Consider the following 12,940-nt stretch of genomic DNA (forward strand, 5'->3'; position numbering starts at 1 on the left):
TGAATAAAGGACATTACACTTTTCTAACAAATGGGTGAGTGCCGTTACTTTCTTCTACGTGTAGCTTCTCCTGCTATCATCGTGTTTAGTAAATGTAACGGAAACTCAAAGTTACCTTAACCTGTGATCACAGGAGGAGCCATTAGAGAGTTTCAAAACACCATGGCCTAGGAAAGACTATTCAGGAGTGGAATAAAAACCTAAAAATGGAAAAGATAGTTGGGTGCACAGACCAAAACCCAAGGGGTAAGAAGAGGAATATAAAAAGTATGAAATGAGTCTTGAAACAAAAAAGCACTCTCTAATAAAAAAAAGAGATGTGACCACAAATATGAAAACCGAGCCCTTAGGGCTCTTTCACATTGGCGTTGTTTTTACGAGGGTGGGCCGTGGCTCGATTGCATACGCGTTTCTTCGGAAACTAATGCAATCCGTTACCAGCACCCTGTATCTTGTATTGTCCAAATGCAAAACACCCGGTTGCCAGATACAGATCCAATGCATATGAAAAGCATATGCGAGGCACGCCCCCGTAAGATTTAATTCATTTTTTTAAATGGAAACATCTGCAATAAAGGAAAATTTCCTCACAAATGCACTTAACGGGGTTTCAAACTGTAATTCAAGTTCAACATTTGAAAATTGACACTTTTTGTTGACTTTGAAGAAAGAACTTGCAAACTGTTGTGGCTGTGGTCACACTGTGGTCTTAAGTCTGGAAACGTGTGTCTAATTTTCAGCATTGTTTGTAAGGTTTTGGGCACCTGATATGTCTTAGAGGGCGATACACGAGTCATGTGAGACTGGTGGTTTTTTGGAGACTTGCCTGAAAAGTTGGAATAAAGAGAAACATTGAAGCAACCCCTTGCCTAAGTCTACGCTGAACTGGAGGATATTTGTGCATGAATTTGCGACTTTATTTAGACGTTCCATTTCTGCAAATTTATGACAAGTCAGGCCAACATGACAAACTTTGTGAAATGGCAACAAAAGTTTCCAAAAAAAAAAAAAAAGAGAGAAACACACACACACACGTAAAATGAATGCAATTCCAGACAAAGTACAAAATATGCAGCAAAATAAAAGAAACAACAAATAAGACAAATCCTTTTTTAAAAAAACAAAACAACACACACATTTATTAAAAAATAGTTTTCTACATCAGTCATATGTCCGCCAGTAGCGGATAAAAGGTAACCCATGAAAACAGAGCGAAAATGATAAAAAGGAAATGATAGAGGGCATTTGCCTTGGGCGTGCTCATATTAAATCTTACATTCAGTCAATTTATTTACAATATTCCCCATTTTAGGACTACACACAAAAGTTACACACTATATTTATAAATGCTCTGCTTAATTTATGATTCAGTGAACTGATTTATACTCAAAATTTAAATGGGGTTGTCCAGGTTTATTAAAACATTATTATTTTTTTTTTTCAAAAACATAGCCACAACTTTTTGGTATTGCGGCTCAGCCAATCCACATTACTGAAACGTTATACCTGTGCGGCCTAAAGGAAGCCTGTAGAGTGACCCAAAAAGTCTGAGTGGTATAAAGGTGGTATTCCCATCCTACCTGATACCTGTGTGAATACCTGACAGCTGCAGGTTATTGTTGCTGCTTTCAAGCTATGCAATGTTGGTATTGTAATTTCTTGCAAATGTGCATGGAAAACATCCTTAACAGATACACAACATTGTCTTGTGTCACATATGTTCCCAGACTTTGTTTTTAATGTACACACGGCTCCTGATGTATTTGCTGAATGTAGCCATTGGCAGAGGGAGGCAAAGTTTTTACCACCATCTGACATATGTGAAAAAGGCAGGATGGAAATAGCATTCTGCTATACATAGGCTACTATTGCCTCCAATGAGCGATGTTTATGCGTAGCCTGCAACGCATTGAATCCCAGAGCACCATAAGGTTAGCTGATACGTACCAGGGAGGATGATGCTGGTGACGTCACTGTTCATATAGGGGCAGTGACATCACTAAAGAAACACCGGCACACAGGAAGCAACCAATCATAGGATACTGCCGGTGTTGACTCCTCCCCCCACATTCAGTGAAGAGGAGGAGCCACCAGGTATCATATCCTGTGAAAAAGGGAAAAGTCTGTGCCATATGTAGTTGTGTCCTTTCAACATACAGCAAAATAAAAAAAAGTGGTGTGGACCCCATGCAAACATAAAATTTCAAACACTTGTTACAAAGTATAATTTCACCAAACAGGCTTTTTTTTTTTTAACAAAAAAATCACATTGAAAATTGTTTTCAAGATGAAACATTGGCAAGTCGAGAAAGTGACAGAAATGATAGTATGATATTGTTACTAAACATTAATCTTTCACACTCTACATTTTTCCTTGTTTTGCCCATATTACTAAACATGTCATGGTATAGGTATTAAAAGTTCTATGCAAAAACAAAATTATTTCTCGAAAAATTAAACACAAACATTTCCATTACTTGCAATATCCACAGCAACCACAAAATGGCAGTGGAAAGCTGAATAGGGCATACACAACATGATATCCCAAGTTACACGTGAAAAGATCGACGCGTTTCTGCCTAGACGGCCTTAGTCATGATCTATTGAACAAACATTAACAATCCATTTAAAACCCAGTAAGCACCACTCTTTCCTGTGATGTCATATGGGCATGTGCTTTCTGCTGGCTTCATGTGAAACCCTTTGTATGCCAGATCTAATCCATTATGCTCATCTGTTTTAGCACCCTATTCACACCACTACCTGGTGAGTTACGAATTAGGAGCAGATCTGGGTTGGAAATGAGTCTTTACATTAGAGACAATAATCTAAATGTTGCTTGAGTCAATAAGGATCATTAACAGAGAATTAAGTCCGGTCTTAAGTTTACCCCAGCTGGAGGTCTTGTATTCAACAAGAACATCCAGTTGGATTCTCTATTTAATAATTTCTTTCTTATATCTCCTCCCCTCACCGATCTTGTGACTTTTTCTATTCCCTGCCATGTAAGGTTATCCCCCACAGTCTCATTTCCAACCAGGATCTGCTCCTAATTCGTAACTCACCAGGTAGTGGTGTGAATAGGGTGCTAAAACAGATGAGCATAATGGATTAGATCTGGCATACAAAGGGTTTCACATGAAGCCAGCAGAAAGCACACGCCCATATGACATCACAGGAAAGAGTGGTGCTTACTGGGTTTTAAATGGATTGTTAATGTTTGTTCAATAGATCATGACTAAGGCCGTCTAGGCAGAAACGAGTCGATCTTTTCACGTGTAACTTGGGATATCATGTTGTGTATGCCCTATTATGGCCTATATTCAGCTTTTTACTTTGTTTAAATAAAGGAAAATCAATTTTTAACTCCACCGGAACCTGTGCTGGACTAAAGTTTTTTCCTTCCTTGGTACGAAGTCCGGAGTGTCGGGATCGTCCGTGCACGACAGGTGGAGGACAAGCCGGGAGTGGTGAGCTGAATTTACCTTTATTCTATTACAAAATGTCAGTGGACACTGGAGCCCGGGATAACTGGAGACTTTTTATAATCACACTACAGGAGTGTGTATAATATATGTAAATATATATTACTTCTAGCACAAAAATTGGACCAATTGTCTCGGCAGGGATTTATTGACCTTTAGTTTATTTACAAAACTGCCCGAGGCAGACAAAAACTGCCCATATCCGGGACAAAGTGATGTGATAAAACTTCACTTTTATTATCTAGTAACTACAAATACAGTGGCTTAGCCACTAAAGTGCTCTTAAAGGGAATGTGCATAAAAACACAATGTGTAGTGATGCCACAGAACAGGATCAGCCGACTAATAGTCTTTAGTAGTCGCAATAATTGTTGTGCAGGGTGGTAGTATATAGATAGTCAGGGAATGAGTATGCAAGATGGTAGTACTCTTTTAAGGACTGGAGATGTCGGTAAACACAGATACTGTATATACTGGCGTCTAAGACTACTTTTTAACCCCTTAAAATAATGGCTACAGTGGGGGGTCGTCTTATACGCCGGATATACGGGGGCCGCACTGTGTGAGGTGTTTTTTTTCCCCGTCAGCGCGTAGAGAGCCGCTTCCTGGGACCGCCGCGCATGCGCGGCAGTCCGCCTCTCACAGTCATTAGAAGAGGCTTAGTACGCGCTGACAGGGCGGCGCGCTGTATGCTAATGCAGCCGCCCTGTCACAGCGGTCGGCGTCACAGAGCTGGGGGTCACAGGCGGCACTTACAGAAGCATGTCGGATCTTCATTAATATCGCAGCTTACAGTTATGATCACCAGGCACTTGCTCTCTTGTTTGTTTTGCAAAGTTTTAAGCAGACTTTTTTTCATTTGGGAGAGGGGTAGTCTTATACAGTGAGTATATACCAAATTCTATATTTTTAGGGCAGAAGTTGGGGGTCGTCTTATACGCCGGCATATACGGTAGTTATCACATATCAGTCGCAGCCCATAATTCCGTCAGAAAATATCCAATCACACTATTTTTTGTGTATACATAGATGTTATTGCTATGGAGATTCACTGGGCAAATTTGCCCTATTGAGGGCTGCCACCGTGATCCACAGTTCGGGATCGCTCTGATGGTACGACAGCTCTTAAAGAGAATTTTTTTTTTTTTTGTGATTACTACTCTCTCCTAATCCTATAGTAAGATAGATAATAGCTTCCCGGAGAAAATTCCTCAACCACCCTACATAGAGCTGTCCATATGTATGTACTCAGCTGTTTCGCTCATTACACACACACACACATTGCTAGTTAAAAGATGCAATTTATAGCCCCCCCAACATGTTTCACCAGTAGAACTGGCTTCTTCAGGGGTTTGGGCTAACATTCCCTGACTATGTATATACTACCACCCTGCACAACAATTATTGCGACTACTAAAGACCATTAGTCGGCTGATCCTGTTCTGTCGCATCACTACACATTGTGTTTTTATGCACATTCCCTTTAAGAGCACTTTAGTGGCTAAGCCACTGCATTTTTAGTTACTAGATAATAAAAGTGAAGTCTTATCATCACTGTGTCCCGGATACGGGTAGTTTTTGTCTGCCTCGGGCAGTTTTGTAAATAAACTAAATATATATTACACACACACAGACCTTTGCACAAAATTATTTGATGTTTGGAAACTAAGCAAATGATATGATATGGTTGTGAACACGTCCTAGACTCAAAGCCAAAGTGTGCCTTACAGTAACATGGATGAGGCCAGAACACTTATCCTGCAGGAATGTGATGAGTTATTGGTTTGATTAGACAGAACGCATTATTAGAATATTTACAAACCCAAGATCTTGAAATGATATTTGGTATCTCGCCGCAAAGTGCAGCCATTGTGAAATGTAGGGAGATTGTAGCATTGGAGGGAAGTAAATGCATCAAGCTAAAGAAGAAATGTCCTCAAGACTGGCAGTGGTTATGGTCCAACAACAACATATCACAGTCAATGTACAAACCCAAGCTAACCCCATGATGTGCGAAATGGTGTTGAGCATTCAGTTAACACCCACAGACGCCCCAGGAGTGTTTTGGTTTGCCTCATCAGGAAAGTGATGGGGGAGCTATATAAGAAGCTGGATGTTTGCCTACACTCCAAGATGCTGATGTAGTGGCCTTACAATGCAGACAACAAGGGTGTTGGCTCAGAGTCTCCAGTGGATAATATACGTCATCAGTCGTCCAGAGATTCTCTCTGAGGGTTTCCAGTCTAGCAGGCAGGACCTCAAAACCGGAAGCCGGCTTTTACTGCATCAATGTCAGACATCAGTGTCCGAGCCAGGTAAATCCCAAAAATCTGTCGGGGAACAAAAACAGGTTATACAAAGTCATCCACAGCAACTATTCTCTTATAGATCATCACAAGCAGCCAAAATCAAATATATTTTAAATTCCAATTATCTGTTTAGACATGTCCTTCCAAAATGCCATTTGCATTAGCCTGGCATCAGTTTTTCACAAAATATGGATTAGTTGCATGTTCTGTTAATATGAAGTCTGTGGGCACTGATAATATTTATAACGGGTTGCTGCACTGAATGCAATTCATTTTAATAGGAGGGCACAGGCTCATTTTCACTGTTGTTCCCTCACTCTTGGGTCCGACTTATCCCAAGAGGTGCTGTCTAAAATGACTAGCTTAAAAAATGTCTATGCCTTATGTGACCACTCATTGATTGTAATGTGAATTGGCCGCCGGGCAAAACTACACCAGGTCTGACCTTGCCTAGTTTTGTGTAAAAACCTCCTGTGATAATATTGCACCAGCTCTACCTTTTTTTTTTTTTTTTTCCTTTTTCATTGTGTCTTCTTAACCCCTTAACGCCAAAGCCACCTTTTACCTTCCTGACACGGCCCATTTTTTCAAATCCGCCCTGTGTCACTATAAGTGGTTATAAACGCTTTGAAACGCTTTAACATAGCCAAGTGATTTTAAAATTAATTCTAGTGACACATTGTACTTCATGTTAGTTGAAAAATTTTGGTGGTATGTTTTGCATTTATGAGAAAATCAGATATTTGAAGTTTGAAAATTGAGAATTTTTCCAAATTTTCACCAAAATGTTCTACTTTTTCCACACAGTCATAACAGCAAAAAAACTTAATAACTAACATTAACCGAATGTCTACTTTATGTGGACATGGTTTTTTTTATGCATACTCTTATTTTTGTAAGATGTTATGGGCCTTTGAACGTTAGGTGCGATTTTTCACATTTTCATTCAGTAAAACCCCATAAATTACCCCATTATAGAAACTAAACACGTACGTAAAAAACTTTTATGAAGTTTGTTAACCCTTTAATTGTTTTACAGGGGTTAAAACAAAATAGAATACAATTTTGAAAGTACATTTTTTTTTTTTGGCTAAATTAATGTGTTTTTCAAAAAATTTACTAATTCTCAATGGATAAAATACCAAAACGCTCCACAAAATTTGATACCCAATCCCTTCCACATATAACAATCCCCCATATGTGGTGGTAACCTGCTGTATGGGCACACGCCAGGGCATCGAAGGGAATCTGCGCTGTTCAGAGCAGATTATGCATTGTCACTTTTTATTGGCTATAAAATATTTATTTTTTTGGCAATTTGGACATATAAAGGCTTATTTTTTGCGATATGAGATGCACTTTACAAATCCTTCATTTTAGTGGGTCATTAGCTTATTGATGAGATTTTATTAACTCTTGAATGTGTGGAGGAAAAGATAATTGTCAATTTTGGTTTCCTTTCTTTTTGTATTTTTTGGGGGTCGTACAGCGTACACTAAAAGTACTATATTATATTTATTCTATAGATCACTACGATTACGGTGATACCTCATATAGTTTTATTTATTTTTACAGTTTTACTGGAAAACTAATATAGAGGAAATCTCATTTGTTTTTGCATCGCCATCTTTTCGGAGATGTAACTTTAATATTTATTTGTTGACAGAGCTGGTTTAGGGCTTATTTTTTACGTGTTGATTTGTCCTTTCAATTGATACCATTTTGGCACACATAACTTTTTTTTATCACTTTTTAGAACATTTTTTTGAAGAGATTTTGGCGAGTTTTTCGAGTTTTGTTTTTACGGCGTTCACCGAGCGGGCCTAATTATGTTTCCGAGTTATTTTACGGATTGTTACGGATGCGACAATACAAAATATGTGGGTTTTTTTGGCGATTTTTGTGTTTTTTTTCACTTTATTGCATGTGTATAGGGAATGTTTGTGTTTAGGGGACTTTAACTTTATTTAATTCTTTTTATTAAAAAAGGTTTTCATTAAAATGTTTTTAACAGTTTTTTTATCACTTTTACAGGTAAGCTTGAACAAGCGATCCACTGATCGCTTGTTCAAGCTATTCTTCAAGCTATTCTTCTTACACAGTGTAATACTGCGCATGCTCAGTGTGTTACAGCCGGGTCCAGCCAGAAGACAAAACCCGGCTCACCGAGGAGGATCGCGCAGCCCCGGGCACTGGCAGAACTCTCTGATCACGGCTGTTAGAGGCAGGTGTCAGCAATAATATTTAGCCGAGACCTGCAGCTTCTGGCCCTGGCTCCGTTCAGGAGCCGGGGCCAGAAGCTTGACGTAATAGTACTGCATTTTGCGGGAACGCACCTCCCGCCATGCAGTACTATTGCGTCAAATGTCAGGAAGGGATTAAATGTATTACTTACTGAAAGAGCTCATACACCGCAAAAAAAAAAACAAATCTCTTCTGACACCTTCCACAGCCTATTGGATGGTGGCAGGATATTAGCATAATCACACACCCCCTCCTGTGCTGCAGCTCTTCCTCTTTGAAGATACAGCACAGCGAATAGTCAGATGTTGGGGCTGATATCTTGGGAACAAAGGGAGGGAACTTCAAAAGTGCCCCTGAAACAGGATGCAAGTGCCTACATGATGAGTGTTCACTAAGATATTTGGAGTAGTGAAAGGTCCTCTGTAAAGGATCTATGTTTCCGAAGGGATTACTGTTCTAGGTCATTTAACATAGTAGGGCACTGTTCCTGTTCTTCATGCCTAAAACGTCTTGCACTGGTATTTAAGAAGTGTGTGGGCTGGAACTGTGGCACACGTGACCCGTTTGTGGCACAATTGCGTTGCACGCCCTATGTTAAAGATGCAACACAAAAAAGATGGTGAACTCTGATGGACCAGTGCAGATAAGAGACACATTACTAGTGGTGGCAGCTGTGAGAAGTGAAATTCGATCTGGCTGCCGGATGCGTGGAGTAAATTTAGCGCAATGACACCATTTTGTGGAAGTGGGTGGGGCTTAAGGGTTAAATTCTGGTACTCTATAGACAAAGTGCACCCAGCGTTTGGATTCCGGTGTGCAAGGTCCGTGACTCCTCCCAACAAAAGTTTGCAGGTTTTTAAAAAGTACACAGGGACGGGGTAGGAACTCCCCATGGCCACCCCCTCTGCCAGCGGCCGCACCCCCAATGGCATGGAGGTGGCATAGATCCTATAATAACCACAAGTTCTTACACAAATTGCACCAGAAAATGGCACAAAAGCACTGATAAATTTTCCCCCTTGAGTTCTATATCATATCCGGAAAAGTATCACAATACTCAATACAGATAGCAATTATTATTTTTTTTTTTTTCATGGAAAATATTGTATCTGAATCCAAAATATTTATTAAAATAGTATTTGCATCACCATGCTGCTAAAGTCATAACTTTTTATTATATTTTCACTGCTTGAGCTGTAGTTTTACTTGGAACCATTCAAGGGTACGTGCAACTTTTTGATCAGTTTTTGTATCCTTTTGTGACAAAAGCATAGCATTATTACTTGTTGGGGATTTCTTTTAAGGCACTCACTAGAAAAGGTTAAATAGCAGATTTATAGATTTCATTTTTTTGTTGCCGGAGGGGCCCAGAAATACAGAGCTGGAATTTGAAAGTTTAGGGTGCATCACCAGACACGCACAAACACTTTGGATAAGTTTTTTGCCCTGCTCCCAGACCTCTGAATCACTAGCACGACAGAAGCACAGTGAGCTACACAGGTCTGAGGCTGAACAGCTTAACCACTTTCTTACTGCTGTACAACTATATACTGCTCTGTGAGACATTTAACTGTGACGGTCAGTATATAGTCAGCAGCTCATTTAGACCAGTATAGTGGCCTGAAGGAACAGAGCTGCAGTTCAGTGGCGCCGCTCCTGGACAGCTAGGATGACACCGCACACTCCGAAGACAATAGCAAAAAAGGCATCCAAAATGAGCGTAGCTGAACTAGCAACAAAATTAACCAAATAGTATGGACTTACACAGTGCAAGAGTATAGTTCCCAAAACTAATTTGTCTCAAAACATTTTTTACCACTTAAAAAAAAAAAAAAAAAATTGAAAACTGGAAAAATAGTTTACGAAAAATTAGCATTTGTTTCCTTTACTATTAAAAAAATATATATTTATTGTATAATACCATATAAAACTGTAGTCTGTGCCCTTAAAAATATATCTAATACGGTATATATTTTATCTCTATATATCATACATACAGGCGGTCCCCTACTTAAAGAACATTCGACCCCTAGTTACAAACGGTTCTATAACAGTTACAAAGGGTGTCTGCAGTTAAAGGGGTATTCCGGGAATATGAATGTCTGACACAAAAACCCATGATGATATAAATAAATGAATATAACAATACTCAATGTCATTAGTCACAAAACGGAGCTTAAATAATTTGATTTTATGATTTACAAAATTTATGCCCTCTCTAAAGTAGGTGGAGTTATCACTAAGATGGCCGCCACTGGAAACTACAAGTTCCATGATCCTTTAGTTCTCAGTAACTCCTCCTACCACTTATGCTCTGCTCCCAGTGATGATCTAACAGGTTTTCTTTCTCTGTTACCATAGTAATGATGTGTAACTGCCATCACCACAGCACTGACCATACTGGATGCACTGCAACCAACCGACTACAGCCTAACTTAGTGGTGATCACATGACCCTGCCCCGGCAGGTGCAGGACATGTGATGTGGACATGTGACCAGCAGCCATCTTCTGTCCTGCAACGGACCGCGCGGCGGAAATTAGCGGACTGATTAAAGGGCCAGTAGCATTTTAATTCTTCATTACAGTCTATGTCACCAGCATTTTCTGCTAAGGGGAGCAAAATTTTAAATAACAACTAATTACACATTAGCTTATATTTTGAGTGCCCACTTGTATATGAATTATGCTGATTCCTGGAATACCCCTTTAAGCTTTATTGTTAATCCTCGTTCTTATGACAACCTAACAATTTTTACATCCAATTGTCTCGTAGGCAAAAAAAATTTTGGCTGGGGTTACAATTATAAAATATACAATTACATACAGATTCAACTTAAGAACAAACCTACAGAACCTATGTTGTACATAACCTGGGGTCTACCTGTAGAACATATGTATGTTGAGTTAGAATTTTAATTGTTATTTGTAGTTAAATAGATCCATTGCTAAAAGTAAAAAAAAAAAGGGTCCGGTAAGGAAGGGGGTTAGGGGGGGTTAAACACAGTGATAGGGAAAAGGGATTTAAAAATTATGCAAATGGGACCGAGGGGCTCCAGGCTTCATTAACTCCTATGGAGCCTGGATACCCTCACATTTTATTTGCATAATTTTTAAAGCTTTTTTTGTAAAAACCAGGGCATAAGAAGCTAAAAGAAGAGCAGGTCCTGCCAGAGGAGACCAATACCAGTATGTCAAGCTTTGACCTGCTAATAGATGTCCTTTAAAACGAAAAAAGCACTGAAATTTCGACTCATTGTGCAACCCTAGTGTGAATTATACAATATTATAGTGAATTTTAGAGGTTTAATTCACTGTAAAGATCAGACAGAAACCAAGTAGTATTTAGAATCTTGATAGGACATGGTAACGTCTTGACACTACTATCCTCAAGTTCTCCCTCATGTTCCCAGCTGTAGTCATAATGGCATTCTGGAGGAAGGACAAACTAAAAAAAAGGAATTAGTCCTTACCGGTAATTCAATTTCCATAAGTCCACCATGACGGCCCCACTGGGGGTTGCTTCCCCTTCCTCTGTAGGGACAGGAAATTGAGAGCATTAAATAGCCCCTCCCTCAACCTCCCACCAGTGTTTATCAAATAACTACACCAGTATAGGTTGCAACATAATTTTATTTAGTATGTTAAATTTCACATACATAGGCAAAGATCCAAAAAGGAAAATACTTTTATATATACATGGGAGGGAAATATCAGGGCCGTCATGGTGGACTTATGGAAATTGAATTACCGGTAAGGACTAATTCCTTTTTTCCATTTCGTCACCATGACGGCCCCACTGGAGACATACCAAATTTATGCCCAGTTTAGGGAGGGACTACAGCCTGAAGCACTTTTCGGACAAATGCCAGATCTTTGGCAGCTAAGACATTTAGCCTATAGTGCTTTGCAAATGTGACATTTGTACTCCACGTAGCGGCTTTGCAGATTTCTTCAATGGATGCACCTCCTCTCTCAGCCCAAGATGTAGACATGGCCCTAGTGGAATGGGCTTTGACGGAGAGAGGTAGTGGAACACCTTTGATTTTATAACATTCTTTGATGGTATCTGTAATCCAGCGTCCAATAGTGGCTTTTGAAGCTTTCTTGCCTTTATTTCTTCCTGCAAATTGAACAAATAAATTTAAATCTTTTCTCCAAGGATTGGATGCTTCGAGATATTTAAGAACAGTACGTCTTACATCCAGTAGATGCCATTTCTCTTCCACAGGATTTTTTGGATGGCAAAACGTAGGTAAGATTATTTCCTGGTTCCTATGGAAATTTGAGACAATTTTTGGTAAAAAATTTCTGTCAAGTCTGAGCGTGATCCTATCTTCTGACACAGATAAATAGGGTTCACAAAGCAGATGTAATGGCGATTAAAAAGGCAGTTTTTTGTGTCAAAAAACGCATATGACTAGGGTCGATCGGCTCGAAGGGCCCCATAGTTAAAGCATCTAGAACTAGAGATAGATCCCACTGAGGGGATGAATCTTTAACAGTAGGACGTAAGCGTGAGCAGGCTTGAAAGAACCTCTTTACCCACCTGTGTTCTGTCAGCGCTGTATCGAAGTAGGCGCTCAAGGCTGAGACCTGGACTCTCAGGGTGCTAGGTCGTAGTCCCTTCTCGAACCCCTCCTGCAGAAAATCAAGAATCTGACAGATATTTGGGGAACCCTGGTTAGGCATATCTTTTGACCAGGAACAAAACTTTTTCCATATTTTTAAGTATATGGCATGGGTTACAGGTTTTCTACTATTCTTTAAGGTTTTTATTACCTTTATATGATAAACCTTTTGATCTTAAGAAGGTGCTTTCAGGATCCAGGCTGCTAGGTTTAGGAACCCTGGGTTCTGATGAAGGACTGGTCCCTGATGTAGAAGGTCCGGCCTCCTGGGTA

The 12,940-nt window shown here is 39.6% G+C and overlaps 1 protein-coding gene across 2 annotated transcripts in view; it reads right to left on the bottom strand.

Annotated features, from left to right (window-relative positions):
• Positions 1–4,580: 4,580 nt before the first annotated feature.
• TSPAN14 (tetraspanin 14) overlaps positions 4,581–12,940 on the bottom strand; it is a 48,774-nt gene continuing 40,414 nt past the window's right edge. For both annotated transcript variants that reach the window (XM_072131020.1, XM_072131019.1), the window contains one exon: positions 4,581–5,815. In XM_072131020.1, coding sequence (XP_071987121.1) covers positions 5,744–5,815 — 72 coding nt within the window. In that variant the 3' untranslated portion in view covers positions 4,581–5,743. The remainder of the gene's footprint in view (positions 5,816–12,940) is intronic.

Source organism: Engystomops pustulosus, chromosome 11 (assembly GCF_040894005.1).
Source record: "Engystomops pustulosus chromosome 11, aEngPut4.maternal, whole genome shotgun sequence".
NCBI lineage: Eukaryota > Metazoa > Chordata > Amphibia > Anura > Leptodactylidae > Engystomops > Engystomops pustulosus.